This window comes from Phaeodactylum tricornutum, chromosome 1, assembly GCF_000150955.2.
Source record: "Phaeodactylum tricornutum CCAP 1055/1 chromosome 1, whole genome shotgun sequence".
In the NCBI taxonomy this organism is placed as follows: Eukaryota; Bacillariophyta; class Bacillariophyceae; order Surirellales; family Neidiaceae; genus Phaeodactylum; species Phaeodactylum tricornutum.
The window spans coordinates 1,511,857-1,531,070 of NC_011669.1; the positions used below are offsets into that span (position 1 = coordinate 1,511,857).

General features: G+C 47.7%; 11 protein-coding genes across 11 annotated transcripts; 4 read left to right on the top strand and 7 right to left on the bottom strand.

The window, feature by feature from the left end:
* Positions 1–96: 96 nt before the first annotated feature.
* Positions 97–2,410, top strand: PHATRDRAFT_24775 (predicted protein). The gene is made up of 2 exons (XM_002176765.1): positions 97–376; positions 482–2,410. Exons 1-2 carry the CDS (start codon positions 154–156, stop codon positions 2,392–2,394), a joined length of 2,136 nt encoding a protein of 711 aa, XP_002176801.1. The 5' UTR covers positions 97–153; the 3' UTR covers positions 2,395–2,410.
* PHATRDRAFT_42917 (predicted protein) lies at positions 2,393–4,132 on the bottom strand. Its single transcript, XM_002177271.1, has one exon. The coding sequence runs from the start codon at positions 4,000–4,002 to the stop codon at positions 2,473–2,475; it is 1,530 nt and encodes a 509-aa protein (XP_002177307.1). The 5' UTR covers positions 4,003–4,132; the 3' UTR covers positions 2,393–2,472.
* Positions 4,133–4,684: 552 nt separating this feature from the next.
* PHATRDRAFT_42918 (predicted protein) lies at positions 4,685–6,344 on the bottom strand (the record flags this gene model as incomplete). Its single annotated transcript, XM_002177272.1, has 1 exon — positions 4,685–6,344. Exon 1 carries the CDS (start codon positions 6,227–6,229, stop codon positions 4,685–4,687), a length of 1,545 nt encoding a protein of 514 aa, XP_002177308.1. The 5' UTR covers positions 6,230–6,344.
* Positions 6,345–6,610: 266 nt separating this feature from the next.
* PHATRDRAFT_32031 (predicted protein) lies at positions 6,611–7,439 on the bottom strand (the record flags this gene model as incomplete). Its single annotated transcript, XM_002177273.1, has 2 exons — positions 6,611–7,071; positions 7,145–7,439. 2 exons carry the CDS (start codon positions 7,437–7,439, stop codon positions 6,611–6,613), a joined length of 756 nt encoding a protein of 251 aa, XP_002177309.1.
* Positions 7,440–8,145: 706 nt separating this feature from the next.
* PHATRDRAFT_9606 (predicted protein) lies at positions 8,146–8,388 on the top strand (the record flags this gene model as incomplete). The annotated part of the gene is made up of 1 exon (XM_002176766.1): positions 8,146–8,388. The coding sequence occupies one exon, from the start codon at positions 8,146–8,148 to the stop codon at positions 8,386–8,388; it is 243 nt and encodes an 80-aa protein (XP_002176802.1).
* Positions 8,389–8,423: 35 nt separating this feature from the next.
* Positions 8,424–9,542, bottom strand: PHATRDRAFT_8975 (predicted protein; the record flags this gene model as incomplete). Its single annotated transcript, XM_002177274.1, has 2 exons — positions 8,424–8,731; positions 8,798–9,542. 2 exons carry the CDS (start codon positions 9,540–9,542, stop codon positions 8,424–8,426), a joined length of 1,053 nt encoding a protein of 350 aa, XP_002177310.1.
* A 1,243-nt stretch (positions 9,543–10,785) lies between these two features.
* PHATRDRAFT_42920 (predicted protein) lies at positions 10,786–12,636 on the bottom strand (the record flags this gene model as incomplete). The annotated part of the gene is made up of 4 exons (XM_002177275.1): positions 12,084–12,636; positions 11,236–12,000; positions 10,991–11,193; positions 10,786–10,962 (listed from the first exon to the last, which is right to left on the bottom strand). Exons 1-4 carry the CDS (start codon positions 12,553–12,555, stop codon positions 10,786–10,788), a joined length of 1,617 nt encoding a protein of 538 aa, XP_002177311.1. The 5' UTR covers positions 12,556–12,636.
* Positions 12,637–12,983: 347 nt separating this feature from the next.
* Positions 12,984–13,652, bottom strand: PHATRDRAFT_8891 (predicted protein; the record flags this gene model as incomplete). The annotated part of the gene is made up of 1 exon (XM_002177276.1): positions 12,984–13,652. A coding segment is annotated over one exon (669 nt), but the record flags the coding sequence as incomplete, so codon positions are not given.
* An 813-nt stretch (positions 13,653–14,465) lies between these two features.
* PHATRDRAFT_32036 (predicted protein) lies at positions 14,466–16,871 on the top strand (the record flags this gene model as incomplete). The annotated part of the gene is made up of 1 exon (XM_002176767.1): positions 14,466–16,871. The coding sequence occupies one exon, from the start codon at positions 14,466–14,468 to the stop codon at positions 16,869–16,871; it is 2,406 nt and encodes an 801-aa protein (XP_002176803.1).
* A 97-nt stretch (positions 16,872–16,968) lies between these two features.
* On the bottom strand, positions 16,969–17,453 carry PHATRDRAFT_24783 (predicted protein). Its single transcript, XM_002177277.1, has one exon. The coding sequence runs from the start codon at positions 17,436–17,438 to the stop codon at positions 16,998–17,000; it is 441 nt and encodes a 146-aa protein (XP_002177313.1). The 5' UTR covers positions 17,439–17,453; the 3' UTR covers positions 16,969–16,997.
* A 443-nt stretch (positions 17,454–17,896) lies between these two features.
* On the top strand, positions 17,897–19,069 carry PHATRDRAFT_32038 (predicted protein; the record flags this gene model as incomplete). The annotated part of the gene is made up of 1 exon (XM_002176768.1): positions 17,897–19,069. The coding sequence occupies one exon, from the start codon at positions 17,897–17,899 to the stop codon at positions 19,067–19,069; it is 1,173 nt and encodes a 390-aa protein (XP_002176804.1).
* Between the last annotated feature and the right edge of the window lie 145 nt (positions 19,070–19,214).

The following is a 19,214-nucleotide window of genomic DNA, read 5'->3' on the forward strand; positions in this document are numbered from 1 at the left end:
TGGATTGAAAATGGGCTAACTCGCATGAAGGAAATGAAAGAGCGCGATTCAGCAGCTGTACTACCGGGGGACGAGGAATTGCATGGTGGCCTGCACATACCTGCCTGGCTCAACGATCGTCTATTCGAATACCAAAGGATAGGACTCAAATGGATGTGGAAGTTACATCAGGAAGAAGCTGGAGGTATCATTGGCGACGAAATGGGGCTCGGAAAAACGGTACAAGCGAGCTCGTTCATTGGAGTCTTGGCGGCTTCACGCAAGCTAAAATCTGTTTTGATTATATCGCCGGCGACCATGCTTCAGCATTGGCTCAACGAGTTGGCTGTTTGGGCTCCTGGCCTACGGCGCATTTTAATTCATCAATCTGGGGAAGGTGACGGATCGTCACGAAATATAACCGCGAGTCTTTTGAAATCTTTAGCAAAGTGGCTGAAAGGAGTCAGAGCTGATCGATTGTATGAACCTATAGACGTAGAAGACCTGGAGACGTTACCTTCCCACTCCTTCTGTGGGACGGGTTATGTCGTGCTTACAACCTATGAAAACGTACGCCGCAATACCGATATTTACACGGAACACGCATGGTCGTACGTTGTGTTGGACGAGGCGCAAAAGATTCGAAATCCAGACGCAGACATAACGTTAGCTTGCAAGCGAATACGGACTCCTCACCGGTTGGCTATGAGTGGCACGCCAATTCAGAATGATCTAAAAGAATTGTGGTCGCTCTTCGATTTTGTTTTTCCAGGACGACTCGGCACTCTCCCTGCTTTTGAACAAGAGTTCGCCGATACCATCAAACGAGGAGGATATTCCAACGCGTCTCCCATGCAAGTACAGCTTGCCTACCGCTGCGCCATGGTCTTAAGAGATCTGATCAATCCCTATCTCCTTCGGCGTCAGAAAAAGGACGTTATTGAGGTAAGTCGAATGCCTGGTAAAACCGAGCATGTGCTTTTTTGCCGGCTAAGTCAACGACAGCGGGCTCTCTATGAGGCATTCTTGCTGTCGGACGAAGTTACAAAAGTTGTGAAGGGCTCCAAGCAACTCTTTGCTGCAGTCACAATGCTACGAAAGATATGCAATCATCCAGATCTGGCTTGTGATCCAGACGAGGCTTCTTTTGAGTCTTTTGTTCGGAACGGTTACGTGAATCAAGGCGACCTCGACGAAGACTTGTCAGACCTTGACAGTGACATTGGAGAGGAGAAATCGCTTGTGGAGCGGTCTGGAAAACTCGAGGTCCTGTCCAAAATCCTTCCGCTGTGGAAAAAACAGGGACATCGTGTATTGATATTTTGTCAATGGCGCAAAATGCTAGACATCATTGAACGCTTGATTATGTTGAAAGAATGGAAATTTGGACGACTCGATGGCAATACCAACGTCGCTTCACGACAACGATTGGTGGATCAGTTCAATTCAGATGAGTCCTATTTTGGAATGCTATGCACAACCCGAACTGGAGGTGTTGGGCTCAACTTGACTGGTGCCAATCGAATCATTCTATATGATCCAGATTGGAATCCGCAGACTGATGCTCAAGCCAGGGAACGCGCTTGGAGATTTGGACAAGAGCGTGAAGTGACAGTTTATCGTTTGATCACTGCTGGGACTATCGAGGAAAAAATCTACCAACGCCAAATATTTAAAACTGCGCTTTCTAACAAAGTGTTGCAGGATCCGAGGCAGCGTCGCCTGTTTTCTCAGAAAGATTTACGGGATCTTTTCACTTTGAAAGCTGATGCTGGGAGTGTTCGATCTGGAGGGGAAGGCCTCACAGAAACTGGAGCAATAACTCGCCATGGTGGAGTCGTTAATATCGACGAAGATCCGACTGATGAACCATCGCTTGACAACGACGAAGCTTTAAAAACAGTTATGAGGAGTAGAGGGCTCGCGGGAGTATTCGATCACAATTTTGTCGAAATCGACTCGACGAAAAAGTCAAGAACGCTACGGGAAATGGAAGAGGAAGCAAAAAGGGTTGCAAAAGAAGCTATCGACGCTTTACAGCAAAGTGTCGCAACTAAGCAGCGGTTCGTCCCAACTTGGACGGGCTCCGAAGAAACGCAACAGAGACGCTTTGGAACTCCCAAAATGCACATGGTCGACTCGAAAGACAGCCTTAGTTCGCGAACGTTGTTAGCATCTATCCGCCAAAGAGACAACGCTGTTCATTCCGGCGGAAACCATTTGCCTCCATCCGACGAAAGTCAAGAGTACGCCAAGCTTTTGGCCAAAATAAAAGATTACGTGTACCGTTATCGACCGACAACAGATGATTTGCTGAAGGAATTTGAAAGCGTCTCAAACACTGATGTCGCGATTTTTCGCAGGCTACTAAAGTCAGTGGCGAATGTGGATTCTGGAAGGTGGTTATTAAAATAGGAAACAGTTCACCGTCATTCTGTATTGTAAACAGTTTCAAACTTAGAGCTTTGATGGTTTCTTACAGTCAACGTGTCCCTATAGATTGACTTTTTGCATGAACACCAAGGTTCGCTCATGAATCTCTTTCGCCGTCGACAAGGGACTCCTTGGCCCTGTTATATTGGTAAGACGTGCCAGCCATAACGGCAACATCATGGAAGTGTCTGAAAACTCTGTATGGTGTGCATCATCTATAAAAGCAAAGGAAGAGTAGCCTCCTTCCCGACCCAACCGAGCTTCCTGATGCATCTCTTCTAGAACATGGTTCCAACCCCATTTCTTCGATCGCCATTCGCCCGAGAAAAGTATAAGCAGGTCCACATCGTGAATAGATGATTCTGAGTCTGAAGATTCGACAAGAAAACCTCCGGTCCCTCCCGTGAAGTTAGTTGAAAGTCCTTCTAATCGTTTTAGATCGAACAACGAGCGACGAGCATCATCAGGCATCCAGTCAACGGCTGGCTCGTGTGCAATCACGGACTTTACAAGATCAGGTCGCCGCTTTGCCACTGACAGCGCCGTTGCTCCTCCAAAGGAATGCCCCATAAAAAATGTTTGATCTATCTGGATGCGATCACGGAAGGAGAGACCGAACAGTAGGAGTTCGGCCAGGTCACTCTCATTCAATCTATGCATACCTTCCGCAGCTGCCACCAACTCGTCCACACGAAGATCAGTTCGTGCACGACGTTCACGAACATACTCGACATGGTTGCCTCCAGCCCAGAGTTTCGGAAGTTCGTGATCGTACAGCTTAATGTTCCCGTCTCTTTGCCTTATGACTGGAGCACTTCCATCTTGGTGGTTCACAGCCAACACAATGTGACCGTGCGCCACAAGAGACATGGTTTGGTAACTGTAAATTTCTGCTGTGCCTCCAAGACCGTGAGAGAATAAAACTAGAGGGAAGGCGTCAGGATGATCTGAAAGCGAAGCGTGGGGTTTGGCTTGCATTCGTGCTAGACGCCACGTGTGTAGCAGCCAACCAAACGTTTTCAAAGGCGGAGGGGCTCCAAAGCTCATAAATTGTTGACAGTAATCAGCTGCAATGTCAGGTCTTAAAAATGGTATCCGTACGGGTTTTTCGTTGGTAGGATAAAGTAATCGCACCGAAACGTGAGAAGATGAAGCACAGGTCTCTCTTGAAACACTCCCTGCGATATTGGACGATTCTATTGGCATAAAAAAATCTACCACGCCTACATTGTAGGGACCTTTGATTGCAGGAAGCTCTACAGCTGGAAAGAGTATCGATAAAGTAGCGGCTGACACGATCAGTAATAGACTCAACCCATCGACAATTCGGTGAAACCAGCATCCGCCTTTCTTGGAGAGAGATAATCGTCTCGTTAGCTGTAAAAACAGAAATGGTACCATTGGTAGTGTCAAAGTCCAACGATTTGTGGGCCCGGCCGAAACAAAAGTTCCAATGTATGTCAGTCCCAGAACGACGGTGTTTTTTCGTGTACACTCCGAAGTTCCTGCCGATACGCTTAGGCCAAACAGGGCGGCCGAGTCAAGTAGAACGCGAGAGAGAATTGGCCGGAGCCCTCCCCAAAGCACCATTACACAAGCAAAGGTAGATAGCAGTCGCACGGAAGCCACGTTATCTTAGAACAGCTCCCAAATTTTGGGTGTGTAGAATGCCAGGGCTGCTTATCTTATAAGCTAACGTGGGCGCTGGACCGATCAGTGCCAGGACTAGTATGGTGTTCCGCACATATCAAGTCGACGAAAGGAGAAGCAACGAAGTCAAAGTAAATGGAGTCGCTTTTATTTCGACGAGAGATTTTGATTATATATTTTTTTAACTGGCACCTCCAGGAAAAGCCCGGTTAGCTCAGTCGGTAGAGCGCACGACTCTTAATCGTGTGGTCGTGGGTTCGATCCCCACATCGGGTGCGACAGCTTCCTTTTTGAAAGTTTGATACTTGAATACATGAACTATCAATGTAAGCTGTGGTAGCCGGAAAGCTCATGAGTTGGTCCTACTGATTCCTCAGAGGTACCAGACCTCATATCTTCACAGCTGTCCTTCCTGAAAACACTGGAGATCATATTCCTTGTTTACAATGTATCTTCATGCTGAAGGAAAACTTTTCTGCTAGCGCTTTTTCATCCATTACTGCTTTTACATTTGTGATGTTCCTTCGCGACGTTTACATTAAGTTCATGGCTCCTCACCTTATAAATCATAATAATAGATATAATTTTAAATGAAGGATTGCAAAGAAATACTTACGAGCAATCACAGCTCTGTGTCTTTTATGCTCTTCAAGATCTCAGGTCCATGCTTGTCCCAGAGGTCAGACGTTGGGCTTGACTCTTTTGCAAAAGGTCCATCCTGCCTAACGCGAGGAAAAGCAGGTTCGATCTTCTCCCACGGCGACCAACGTTCCGGAGGTACAAAGCCAAGAGAGACAAACCAATCTAATGGGGAATAATCTGGTACATTGTAGTTGGCCAAAAGTTCTTGGCCTTTTTTTAAAGGCTTTCTTCGTCCATGCCGAAGACTACGAACGACGAACGCACCGGTATCGTCCTCTGTTGCATCGATGAAGTGGTGGTCTTTCACGCGTTCTGTTCCTTTCAGTTCAATGAACTCTCCTGCATTCTCATCGTGGTTAATCAAGTCAAGCATGGGAACGAGTCGCAGACCTCCGTACTTTTCTTTCGCTGCCGTAGCCCGCGAAGCAACTTGACAGAGAGCCCATTGAATGTTCTGCAATGACGATACAGCCATGGGCGACTGTATATGAGGGCCATAAAGGAGATTCAATGCTTCAGCAATTCGATACGCGTACTTGCTAGCTCTGTCAAGCTCAGTAGGCCATCCTTGTACATCAACGCCAATTTCTTCCCTCAGTGCATAAATAGCGTCTAGCATGTACGGTCGCATTGCTTCTGAGTAGCCGCACGATGGGTTTGACGGAAGAGAAGCAATGTATGGAGTCCAGCGAGAATATCTACCTACGCCGCGTTCGTGTGCAAGAAAAAGCGCCAAAAGGACTGCGTCATCCAATTCATGTAGGCTATCTCTTTCTTGTATTGTTGCGGGCATCAGTCCTGATAAAAGGTTCATTGCAGATCTACGAGTCATTTGGAAGTTGAGAGGAATCTTTAGAAGAATCTCTTCTTGGCGGTATTGAAAATTGTCGGGTAACGGATAGGTCTCGCTACTGGACTGTGCAACACGTCTTTCTTCCTTCTCCCGTGCCTTTTCTTCGGCCGTCCCTGGAAGACACCGACTTTGACACTTTTGGTAACTGTCTCGAACCATACCGAGTCCTCGAGCCGCACCTGACGGCGCTGGTACTAAAAAACCGAGGTCGGGATGAACGTAGCCGCCCTTCTCTCGAACAACCGCTTCGCGGAGGACAGCGAAAATGCGAGGATGCGAAGGGTTTCTAGCATATTCCGCAGCTTCTAAATCCCGTTCCGTTTCTATAGCCCAAACTACAAAACGATCGAGCCAATCATCCCAGACACTTTTGAATGTCATGAGTTGGAAAAGCGAATTTGAACGGATCCGATCGCCCAGGTTCTGTTGTCGTAGATTAGGCTCTACAGGGGCAGCCGAAAAGCCCGTAGATCCAGTGCCAGCAATAAATCCGACGACACTTCCTAGTACGGCACAAGCCGCTATCCAGAGAAATACATATCGATCTCGCAATAGCCATTCTCCAAGCTTTTTTGCTGCATGTTGTTCAGCGGGTGGAACGTTATCAGCAGGCCCAGTTCGCGCTGTCGTTGGAGAGTCGCCTTTTCCTGATGTCTTTTTTTGCTTCCCCATGGCACCCAGCTTCTCTTTCCCTTTTTTCGTCTTGCAGTGCTTGTTTGCTGAGCACTAATAAAGCAATGTTTCTACCGTCGTTATATGACTCCAAATATTTTGAGAATGGTTTCTTTGTGAGCGCCAACACTATGGATAGTCAGTCCTTCACTGTCAAGTTTCTTCTTTGTCTTTGGCCCCGGCAAATTACTTAATAGCTTTTCGCAGGCAGTCAAGGACAATTTCGAAAGTATGGCGCGCGTGCTTCGGAAAAATCCACTCGGTATTGCAATACGAGAGTAGTAAGGATTGCCTCGACATTGCTGATCCATATCGACGTGAGCTGCTTGGATGGATCGGACTTTGACATAAAATTCACAAGACAAGCTACGATTGTCGATATTAATTGTAATTATCAAATGGCTTATCCGCATACTTGCCAACTCCGGCTTTGGCGTCTTCCATATTCTTCAGTTCTGCCGCGTCCAGCATAGCTGTCCATCCTACCAGAGTTGGAATCGAAGACCGCATAATTTCCGTCATCACGATATGTTCCCCAAGGTGCACTGTTACTTCCAAGGGACCCGCAACGTTGTTAGAACCAGAAAATGGTATCTGACCTCCCACACCGTCCGTTTCGTGGTCGATACAATACGTTGTGGTGCCGCCTTCACCGGGAGTGATTCGCAAAACTTTCGCAGGAGCAGACGATAACGACGCACTTGCCGACAGACCTAGCTCTCCGTTTGGCGGAGGGGAGCGACGCGATAACTCAACTTCATGACTGGGAAGCTGGTCAAGGAGCAAACCCACTTCTTCTGCCGAAAGACCGAATCGAATATGCTGGTCCCGGGCAGTTGTTCCTGTACGTCGGGAATAAATTTATAAGAAAAAGAGTGATCCCGTACAAAAGGTAGCTTTATTGCTGCAACATACCATCCGCCAGCCGAGGCACAAACTCCAGCAAAATGCGCCCTTTTTTGCTGTTGTCTAAGGAGAGGACATTGTTTCGCGAAATACGAAAGGATGGCAGGAGTATCTTTAAGGAGAGTAGGCAATTTTCGCCAAAAACCGTGTACTGCGGGTACGAACGGACGCTCTCTCCGTAATTTTTGCCATCGCCACCTGCGTAACTATTACCATACGACGAAAAACATCTCGAAGACTGTGGGCCCGTACAAGTGGAGACAAATTGCCTAATCCTCGGAATTTGCGCTTTACACATAAACATTTTATCGACTGAGTGCGTTCTACTCTATCGACGAACTGTATCCTCGGAGCAGGCGTAAAGGGCGAGAACTGACTGTGATGTGCCTATTGGAGTAAACGGGGAGCGAAAGAAAGGGCACGGTACTCGGGTTGTGCGATGAGCTTGGAATGTGAACCTAAAAAGCACGAACGCCACTATAGAATATTGACCTCATTTTTTCGCAGTCAATTACATTGGTCAGGATCGTCGAAAGGTCGCGGTCGCAATGCAACGAAGAGCTCTTGTAGCAAAGATGTATACTGTGCCTGCTAACTATAAATACAAATATGCTTACAGTTAATGCGAATCTCACCTATCAATTATGATTACATTGCGAAGCTTTCTTCCAGCTGTAATGGCTATTGTAACGCTCGGTTACCTCCTGCTTCCCCTTTTCGAAGTAGATGCCGCTTGTGGAGTATGCTACTCATCCGTAGCACCCATAGCTCTGATAGCCCGACAGACTTCAAGGCAGCGAGGTCATTCGAGTTTGCTATTTCCTGTCATCAACGGAATGCTAAGAAAACATCCTGTTACGACTGTGGGAATCTTTTTCGCTCACCGAGCAATGGCTGATGGACTCGGTAGACCACTTTGGGTGGCCGAGGACAAGAAAGCTAAAGAGTCAGAAGGCAGTCAGGACGTGGAAAAGGAGTCAGCCGAGAAAGCGGAGTTGGAAAAAGACAATATGTCTACTGCTATGATTGCGTCTATTGGATTCTACAAACAGGTAATTTCGCCTCTGCTTCCTCCAGCCTGTCGATTCGTGCCCACGTGCTCCCAATACGGTGTGCAGGCAATCCAGCAGTATGGTTCTGGTAAGGGGGCCATCCTCACCGCATGGCGGTTGCTACGATGCTCGCCCATCGGTGGTAAGGGCTACGATCCACCGAAATGGCCGCCAGTAACGTTCACCTTTAGCAGTTATTGATAAGACGCTATGAAAGTTGCACGAAAAAAGGTTCTTTATCGTTCGTCAAAGTTCTCCATTTGAAAAGGCATGTTCATTATCCCTATCAGACCTTCTCTCGGTGTCAGATTTCCTTCCAAAATAGCAGCTACGCCAAAAAGTATTGGGAACTTAAGGTCTAGTCGATATCCCTTGCATTCTGTTTTGATTAGATTCACGAGTGCGATTGCTGTATCTACGCCTTCAGCAACCTCCGTGGATGATGCTTTGATTTCTTCCATGGTCTCTCCCTTCCCAAGCCTGTATCCGAATTTGCGGTTGCGCGACAGTGGCCCAAAACATGTTCCAAACGTATCACCGACACCTGCGAAATTGAGTGTGTGAGCAATATAAACCAAAGTTCGCTCTAGCAACGTCCTTGTGTGCATACCAGACAAGCCAGCAATGGTGCTGGGTCGCGCTCCGAAGGTCAAGCCCAATCGTCGCATTTCGCCACAGCCTCGGGTAACCAGTCCACTCATGGCGTTCGTTCCCAATCCCAAACCTTCACACATTCCGGCCGCCAAAGCAATGACGTTTTTTACGGCGCCACCAATCTCAACCCCCATAACATCTCGTGAAGTAAAGCAGCGGAAATTGTCGTCGCTAAGGAGGTCCGCTAAATCTCGTGCCAACATGAGGTCTTCCGAAGCAACAACCACAGCGGTCGCGACTCCCTCGCAAATTTCGCGGGCAAAAGATGGTCCCGACAAAAACGCGTAGGGACGGTCCCGTCCCAAGGATTCTTTCAGTATATCCGCCATGAAACCAAGGCTAGAAGTTTCGATACCTTTGGAGCCACTCAGAACGGGCGTGTTGGGTGCAATGAACTCTTTGACAGAATCCAAAAAGGCCCGACTGTATTGCACAGGGACAGCGTGCACTATGTAAGTAGCATCTGAAAGTGCTTTTTCAGGGTCTGATGTGGCACGAATTCGAGCCGGCAGCACAATATCCTTCATGTACCGAGGATGAGTATGATTGGTGTTGATGGACTGTGCAATGTCGTCGGATCGGACTAAAAGTGTAGTCGGTATTCCTTTCCGAGCGGCGACCGTGGCGAGGGCTAATCCGAAATTGCCACCTCCCATGACTGTTATTCGAACAGGGTAAGGAGGTGGAGAAGATGCTTTCATGTGTAGCTCACACGATGATATGCGTCCGCGGCGAGAACTGAAGGAAGGAATATGAGATTGCTCGAGGCTGCTTCTAGTCCATGCCGACAAAAAGGCTGTGGCTCCACCTAGCCTACAGCATGCAAAAGCGGCGAGCAAGCAGCCGGTAAGTCGCTTCATTGTTCGCTCTACCCCGCCCAATGTTGATGCGGGACTTTGATTGCTATTGATACCCACGTCCATCGACCTTGTGTAACGGTTTTGTGGCCCTCCATGGTGATGGCATCTTCTGACGTTTGTAGCTTGCTACGAATACTATTCACAGTCAGCCTAAACACAAACCGTGATATGATGAATTTTTACTCGATTGTACAGAAACATCAATGTCGTCCTCTAATGAGATGTATAAATACTGTGTCGCTGTAAGGGACGTGTAAAATGACAATACAATACACCGTAGAGAGTCCACAGATTGGGAGAAGGAAAGCGGTTCATCGCGTCCTAACCTTTGACCATCCGTTGCGCATCCATCCTGTAAAGTGATGCATCCAACATAAAGTAATGTTGTATACATACGGCTTTCAGTAACTAACTCGTGTAAGAAGTGGAAGCTACGGGACAGATGGCAGCAGCACCGTCCGTCGCGCTTGCGACTCGTCTGATGACTAGATCATTCCAGCCAGCATATCAGCACACATTCACTGTCAATTGCTACTTCTCCTCAACGTCTTCCGATACGGACTTCTTTACGTACAATTCAGGTCGGGCCAGGAGAAGACGAAAGCGACAAGAACAAAAGAAACTGTTTTTGCAGCAAAAGCTTTTGCGCAAAGAAGCTGCAAAGGAAAGTATCGATGAAACGGACACGAGGCGAATAATAGATATCGTGTTCCCGAATCCGTACCGATACGACAAAAAAGAGGAAAAAGATAAAATGAAATGGCCAAAAGACTTGAAAACAGTCTGGCTCATTATTTCGGATGCTGTGACCCAATACCGGCTGACTTGGGAAGGATTCTTCTCGAGTCGTGGCTTGCTCGTGGAAACCCCGGAAGAGAGCAGTACGAATGGATTGACTGCGTCGGCGCTGCAGAGAGACGCTGAGAGCAAGAAAAACGAGATTGTACGAAACGCCAAAAAGAATGCATTATTCGTCCAGGATGAAGCCTTGGAACTACGAAAAGAAGTTCGCGAGCGAACTGGCATCAATAGTTCTGAAGATTTAAAACGATATGCTGCTGAAGCGATGCAACTCATGTCGACATCACTGAAAGAGTTCATGGCTGGTTATCGTAAGGGACGCGATGACGAAGTCGAAAAGATGCTGACCGAATACTTTCAGGACTTGAAGAAAAAATTCAGCAAACCTAGGAGACGTAAACGAAAGCGAAGAGTGCTTAAACGATAACGCGCTCTGATAATTATCTTCCAGAAAACCCGCCTTGAAATTTGTTTTTGAGACCTTCTACTGCACCTCCCAGTACCATATTCAACGCGTTTTTATCCACTCGTCGTCCCGAATCCAAATCATTATCCCGGTTCCACTTCCACGACTTGTTGTCGTCGGCGTCGGCCGCCACTTCAGCCTTTCTTTGACGATGTTGCTCCACTAGGGATGGACCTCGTGCATCAGAATGGGCTTGCATGATAGAATCCATTTCAGCTTGAATATCTGGATTGACGGGTAAAACTCTCGTGTCAAGTGCAGACTTACTTTCGCCCCGAAATGTTCGGCTTTTCAGAGCTTGTCCAGACTTGATAGAACTAAGAAAGTCGAATTTACCTGGAACAAGCATCCACTCCTCTCGAATCGATGGATCTGTTTCCCGGACAACAGCAATGCCTTTGACTTGCTGCATTTCAACGTCGCGCAATTTTGCCTCCGCTAAGATTGCCTCTGTAGAATAGGCCGATTCTTTCGACTGTGCTCCTAGCGGAGCTGGTCCTTCGTCGTCGCTCGAGTCCTGCTCACCCTCCTTGTTCTTTCCCATTTGGTCTAATTTCTCATAATCGGTGGGATTCAGTAACGGACCTTTTAAAGGACGGCGGTCATTCATAGCCCGCGCTGCAAACGAAGTGCATGCATATACAATCAAATTCAGCTGTCGCAAGGCTTCTTCAGTGCCATCTTCAGGTAGCCCGTATCCGTAGATTGGCTCAGAAATTTCGTTTTCCTCGCTGTCAGAGTCTTCAATTTCTGCCTTTTCCAGTCCACATTGCTGCAAAAGAGACTCCAAAGACTCTTTAAGATTTTTGTCCGGTAATCCATCTAGCGCAACGTTCTCCCCATTCATTATCATTTTGCAGAGAACAATCAAGTCGTTTTGCAACCCTTTGTCCTTTGAAGTGCCCAGGATAGATTCTGCTTTACTTGTCAGGACTTTGTCTATTTTTGACTGACGGCTTGACGACTTTTGGTGCTTTACAATTGCCTTGTCCTCTCTCCTTTCTTCGACTTTCTCAAACTTGACAATGGAATCTATCGTTAGGCCGGTTTGATCCAGTATTGTTCGAATTACTTTCACGAGGACTAATTCTGTATTACTGTTGCCCCCGGTGGACCTTTCCAAATCCATGCACCAAAAGAGTCCCGATGCATTCCAAAAGCCTCCAAATGCTCAAATAGATTCTCAAGAGAGGTCGCGGCACTCCTGTCGGTCATTGAAGTCAAGTCGAATGATGCCCCTCCTCCTAGACGGACCAACATAATAGGAAGATCAGTAGCCATTAAAGGGTGCAACTCCAACACGTTAAACAGCGCATCGGCAAGTTGAGCATTTCGACGCAAGGGATCCGAGTCTCCAATGCTCCGCTCCCCGTCTCTGCGTTTCTTTTCTTTCCGACAACCCCTTTTACTTTCTTTTTTATGCCGCTTTCTTTCTTTGGGTCGGTAATCGTCAGATGAGATGTGCGACTCTTGCCTGTGGCTTTTCTTTTTGTGTCGGTTTTCATTACGGTATTTGTGTTTTTTTGACGAGCGACGGTCATCTTTCCTTCTGCTTTCCAGCGAGCTGTCACTCGTTCGTTCATCCATTGTTATAGGCAGGACTTCCACTAAAACATCAAGAACGATTTTTTTTTCTCTTTTGGAAATGGGGTGCTGCTTTTGTTTTACATTACACTCACTGTCGCAGTCAGGCAACTTTTTAGGCTGTGCTACAGTTAGCGTAGACGGAGAGACCAGAACGAAAACCCGGAGATGCCTGGCAAATATACTTTTCTGGAGACCTGGCCGGAACTATGTCACTCACAGTCACAGTCAATGTGCGCCTCCAACCCTGGGTCTCTTACTGTTCTCGATTCACTGATGGAAATATTTTCTACCTCAATCATCTGACAATTTCGGCTTATTCATAGTAGATCTGTTCATCTATGTAAACTTGATTATGCTACTTTTTCTAAAAGTGCGGAAACTGTTTCCAAAACGGCTTGCGGCAAATTTCCACCTCCCGCCATTTCGCTTAATTGATAGCCACCTTCAAGGCCAATGACGATGGAAGGCATTCGATCTGGTCGAGTGTTGGCCAGATGCTCATACAATCGGCTCGTCATCTTACCAAAGTCTGCTGCTGTCAGGCAAGCACTAGCAAGATCATCGCTATCGAGAGCATCATAGCCCGCGCATACAATGACAACGTCCGGTTCCCATTTGCCTGGTTCACAAGCAAAATGAATGGCTTTTTCGAACAATTGCTCGTAACCACAAGTCCAACTGGTTTCTGGTGGCATGGGAATTGTATACACGTTTTCGTGCTTACCTTCTACCGTTAGCTTTTCTCCCATATATGGAAAGGCAGGACTTTGGTGAATTGAAACGTATCGAGCTCGAGGACAATTTTCGAGAATATCGGCAACGCCCTGGCCATAGTGTACATCCCAGTCAATGACGCTCACACGTTTGTTGGGGTCCTGGAGGACGTGCAACGCGGCGGCAGCGCCAAAATTAAAAATACAAAAGCCATTCGAGACACTCTTTGTCGCGTGATGACCCGGTGGTCTCGTCAAAGCCATACTCGCACTGCCTGAGGAAGCGGCGACCAGGTCAACGGCACGAATCCAGGCGGCCGTGGCGCGCAAGCAAACATCAAACGACTCGGTAGTTAAGAATGTGTCGCCGTCGATGTACCCCATATGCCCTAGCGCATTTTTACTTTCATCCAGCCGACGCTGCTTGGAACTTCGGCATCGTTCTTCCAACTGAGAGACGAGGTCCTCGGTGTGTGCTTGGTGTAGCATGGCCTTGGCGTGAGCCAGTTCCTCGTCCGAAAATGGAAAATAAGTGACCTTGACATCATCGATGTGGGTCCAGTCGGAAGTGGCGACATCGATGAGTTCCAGGCGATCTCCTACTTGGGATTTGTATTTACTCAAAGCCTTCAAGCAAGCGGTGATCCGTTCGGGTTGCTCGGGGTGGTAGCGGAGATCTCTGTGAAGATGATTGGTAGAATCAAATAAAACAGGGACGTTTGGCTTGGAAAAAGCTAAGGCAGCATAAGGAATCACCCCCAAGACGACCCAAACTGACGGCAGCGCATTAAAGAACACCATCATGGTGAGATACTTTCGGCGCCAAAAGGTGGCGCCGGCTGTGGCCAGAATTATGTGCCGGGAAGCATGAGAATACGACGCGGTCATGGTGGGAAAGGGAGTGAGACGCGCACAACTTGATACTGCGAGGGAAACTGGAACATCCCGCGAGGGACTCGTATGTCCGTCGTCCAACAATATCGGAATCCGTATTTTGATTCAGTCGTAAAGTCTGCCAACCAGCCGTTCCCTTAACTGCCAGTGATACACCCCCGCCAACCAACTGGCTTCCTTACATTTGCTTTGCATGATTCCTCCCCGGTGCCGCCCATTGATTCTGACATTCAACTTCTAATAAAGCAAGCTAATATGGGAAAATCTACAAAACGAGAGCGCAAATTCAACGCCAAGGGCGGGATGAAAACTGCTTTGGACAAAGGAACTGTCACGAAAAAAGGAAAGCTTCGCAAGCGCAAAAAGCAGACGGTGCCCAGCAATCTTTCGAGCAACAGCAAAAGGCCAGCGGAGACTACAGAGAATTTAACTAGTCACCCTGATGACTTTACTAGTAGAGAAAACCTAGGGGACCTGGATCTGGACGATTTCTTTGCCACTGTGGCCGAATCGATTGAAAAGGAGGAAGAAGAAAATTCAGTGTCTTCAGTCGAGGGCGAAGCTGACTTGGAGTCCGATGACGAGCAAGCAGTTGGAGCAAGCAAGAAACCCAAACAGGAGGACTCCGTATCTGACAGCGACAGAAGTAACAGCGATGACGAAGACGTCGATAACGCCGAAGCCCGAATGAAGGAAGAGATGGCAAAAATGGAAAAAGCGGACCCGGACTTTCACAAATTTTTGAAAGAAAATGAGGAATCACTTCTCGAGTTCGGTGATGCTCACGGGGAAAATGGTGAAGACAACGTAGATACGGAAACGTTGGACGACGAGGTGATTGAGAATGAAAAAGAAGGGGAACACCGCAAAGGACAACCGGCTGTGGTTTTGACGCCTGTAGTCCTAAAGGCGCTCTATCAGGGTACTTTTGTTTCCCACGGTGTCACAAGCTTAAAAAAGCTGGTCAGCGCGTACAGGGCAGCTTGTCATTTAGCCGATAGTACGTCCGAGGACGACAAAAAGGCACCACGAGAAGACGGAAAGGACTATATCATTGAATCGTCGAAAGTATTTGATCAACTGATGCTTCTTTGTTTGAACAGATGCCACGAAGAGTTTCGCTTTCATCTTCTCGGTGAAGAAAAAGCAGAGAACGAAGAGGAGATTACAATAGAAACAACAAGGCAAGAGTCGGATGAGAACAAGCCAATCAATCCTTCAAAGCTGTCTAAATCTGGAAAATGGGACAATATTCGCCCGATTATTCTCTCTTTCTTCCGATCAACGCTTCACGTATTGGATGAAGCCAAGGAGCCGGAACTCGTCACTGTGATTGTGAAGGCCTTGTCAAAGTACATCCCATTCCTGTCAGCTTTCGAGCGCATAGCAGAAGGGATGTTGAAAGCGTTAACCGCTCTGTGGAGCGCTCCTTTGGATTCTTCGGAAGACTATCAGGTTGTGCGACTCAACGCATTTTTTCGTATACGGCAACTCGCACTAACTCAACCATTTCCGTTCGTTGAAACTTGTCTGAAAAAGATTTACTTGGCGTATGCGCGTCGCGCGAAACTCGGAGTCTCCTCTTCGGCTACGACTGCAATGCCCACATTGACTTTCATGGGCAACTGCCTTGTTGAGCTTTACAGCCTGGACTATCATTCGTCGTATCAGCACGCGTTTGTTTACATTCGGCAGTTGGCGTTGCTTCTTCGTGCCGCAATGCAAAAGAAAACAAAAGAATCGTTTCAACAAGTCTTTTGTTGGCAGTACGTACACTGCTTGAAACTTTGGGTCGCCGTATTATCGCAGGCCGCACCCACTGATGACGGCGCCATGATGCGTTCGCTCATCTTTCCGTTGACCGAAATTATCCAGGGCACTTGTCGTCTCGTTCCTGCACCAGTTCGCCACGTACCAATGCGATTCCACTGCATTCGACTGTTACAGCAGCTTGCGGCGGCTTCCGAATCCTTCATTCCAACAACGTCGTTTTTGCTCGAATGCTTGGACTGGAAAGAATGGTATTTATCGCCGAAGAAAGTAAAAGGTGGAGGAGGTGCGACGCGGGGTCTGCAAATGCAGTATCTGCTGAAACTTGGCAAAGACGATGCTTTACGGACGCAGGAACAGTTGGAGCCAGCTATTAGTGAATGGTTTGTTTTGATGCAACGCGAAATTGAGCTATACCGCTACTCAGCGGGTTTCCCCGAGTTTAGTATTCGCATCGTACAGCGCCTCAAGCTATTTTGTAAAGAAACACGCAACGCTCGTTGGCGTACGTATGCTCGGGGCTGTATCGACACATGTGATCGCTATCGAGTGGAAGCTGTGGCTGGAAGAGCCAAGCTGCAAGAAGCTCCAAAAGATGTGAACCGCCTCGAGTGCTTGCGCCCTCATGGAGTCCCAGCTATGGGAAACCGTCTCCAGGCGGATATAGACAAGGAGGCCAAGGCCCTACAAGCAAGCCAATCTGCTGTACCTTCCGTTAAAAATTGCAATAAACGCAAGAGCGATGACGGGCCTGAACAAGACGCGGCGGGAAACGAAGAAGACAAAACAGAGAGCAAGTCAACTAAGCGAAGACGAAAGAAGAAGGAAGCGGCGGCTAAGAAGAACCAAAACCAGGAATATGAGATTGTTGGCGAGGAAGTTCTCGAGCAAAAGGATCAAGTGAAGGAGGGGATCGACTGGTCTGACGACGAAGATTAGATCGATTGCATATCAAAAGAAAGCTTTCTTATTACTCGTTACCGTTTAGCAAAACGTAGCCTGTTTAGGAGGCTGCAAAGCGCAAGAATTACACACTTGCAAAATACCTTATCTTTATAATTGTATTTATCGAGCGGTCCCCCCGTGTTCTGCGGTAATGGCCCTTACAGCATCCGCAGTCGTTTGCTGCAAGTTGGATTGCATTTTCTGAATTTTCAGGGCGAGCTCGTTGCCCTCCTTTTCCGTGGCTTGTATCTTGCCTTCGAGTCCTTTTTTTTCACTGGCGATAAACTCTAGACGTTTCCGTACCGTTTCCTGGGCTTCTTCCAGATTCTGCTTGATCAAAACGGGTCCCACTTGTTTGTACACGGCTGAGTCGCTCTGCTGCAGATTAAGCTCTTGTAGAACCATTTCGTTTTCCGTTTCCTGACCCACGACAATCTGCAGATCGGATGCAAGTCTGCCCATTTTTTCCTGTAAGCCACGAAATTTGTTGATTTCAGTGTCCACCGCAGACGCCAAAACGTTGCCTGGATTGTTCGGATCGGCAGCACTAGCTGTTGCCATTGTGGAGAAGTGTCGATTTGAGGGAGTCTACGCTTACAGTTAGTTGCACTCGATCGATGAACTTGGAACAATGTAGCGCAGTGCGAAGAGGATATGTAAAGCCAGCATGAGCGATCGAGAACGAGACAGACGGTTTCGATTCTGCAATATTTGTACTATCCGACGACACTGGCTCGATATCAAATGGTGTCTGATCTCACAGCCACTAGATTCTCAATTTTCATCCGGGCGCTTTCGTTGAGACCATGGTGTCTTTGACTATGAGAGGTACTCACCGCTCCCCACAGCTTATGAATGCTGACAAAAAAACCAAGTATTACCATCGATGTGGGTGAAAGTATTGCCTTATTTTGACTTCATACTTGTACCTATACTGTAATATGTTTTCCGTGACAAGATTTTTCAGAGGATTTTCCTCGCGAACACAACTTGCTTTTTCCTTTCGTTCCCGGCATTCCATGATCACCCATGCACAAACCACTCGTATCTTCTCTAGCAGTGTTATAGACGCGAAAGTCAGCAATCGTAGAAGTTTCAAAGAACTCGCGGTCCATCCGAGTATTCACAATTATATCCAACTGATTGGGGTCGGTATCCCGCCCCGGCGGAGCAAGAAGAAATCTCAAAGGATCGCCATCGAACCTGGTCGATTCCGAGATCGACGAGGAGGAAGAGCGATGAATCCAGAAGCTACCGAAGACCAAAAACGTGAGCGACATTGGAAACCACCGCCTCCGTTTGGACCCAAAGCCTTTCCCGTTAAAGTCGTTGGGAATGTCGCCACTTTGGACGATCACTACCCTGCCAACCACAAGAACATTCCGGAAATTGTCCTCGCGGGCCGTTCCAACGTGGGTAAATCCACCCTGCTCAACGCCTTGCTGTATGGAAACAAGCACGCCGATGCCGTTGTGAGGCAGCGTGTGCGCGGAAAGACGCCGGAATCGGTCAAGCAACCCAAGGGCATGAAGGCCACAACCAGCGACAAACCAGGAGAAACGCGAGCCATTACATTTTATCAACTAGCGGCTCGTTTGGAGCGAGAAAACGGTGTCTTTTATGATCATGCTCTCCGACTGGTCGATTTACCGGGGTATGGCTTTGCCTACGCGAAAGAAGAAGCAGCTCGCAGATATCGAGCGCTTATGGCCGACTATCTGTTAAAACGTGGAAACAAGTATCTAAAACGGGTGTTACTATTAATTGATGCGAGGCATGGTATGAAGAAAGCTGATGTTGACTTTCTGATGGACTTACAAGAACACAGTCGACACTTGCAAGAAAATAGTCGACTGGATGGAAAGAGGAAAAAGAATGCTCAATTGCCTCCGATACAGCTGGTTCTGACTAAATGTGATTTGGTGACCCGGGCGGACTTGGCGCGCCGAGTGGCTCAAGTACGATCACAGTTGTCGGACTGCTTTATACGAGAACCAAGTCAGCTTCCGGTAATGCTAGTGAGCGCCCGCGCCGGTGTAGGATACAATAACGTCGTGGGGGACAAAGCTCGTGGTGGAGTACTAGAACTGCAGAAGGAAATAGTCGCTTTGGTGACACCCAAGGCACGTGAAGAGAAAGAGCTCGACAAGCAAAAGCCTGAACGACGTACTGATCACAGACGGCAACGATAACGTATTGAGTAGTCGAGAAAATAAAATTTATAACGATCTCTAGCTAGTTTTGCAGTACCGAACGCTTGGAGCCCGCGCTGTTGACTTGTCGCCGCTTTCGGGGGGAATCCATTCCTAGAAATGAAGGTGAAGCTTCACGTTTGGA

Coding starts and splice junctions, on each gene's coding strand:
- PHATRDRAFT_42917 (XM_002177271.1), bottom strand. CDS start 4,002: ATGGTGCTTTGGGGAGGGCTCCGGCCAATTCTCTCTCGCGTTCTACTT.
- PHATRDRAFT_24783 (XM_002177277.1), bottom strand. CDS start 17,438: ATGGCAACAGCTAGTGCTGCCGATCCGAACAATCCAGGCAACGTTTTG.
- PHATRDRAFT_24775 (XM_002176765.1), top strand. CDS start 154: ATGTGGAAGTTACATCAGGAAGAAGCTGGAGGTATCATTGGCGACGAA. Junction 377..481: donor AATTCATCAATCTGGGGAAG/GTGACGGATCGT, acceptor TAGACGTAGAAG/ACCTGGAGACGTTACCTTCC.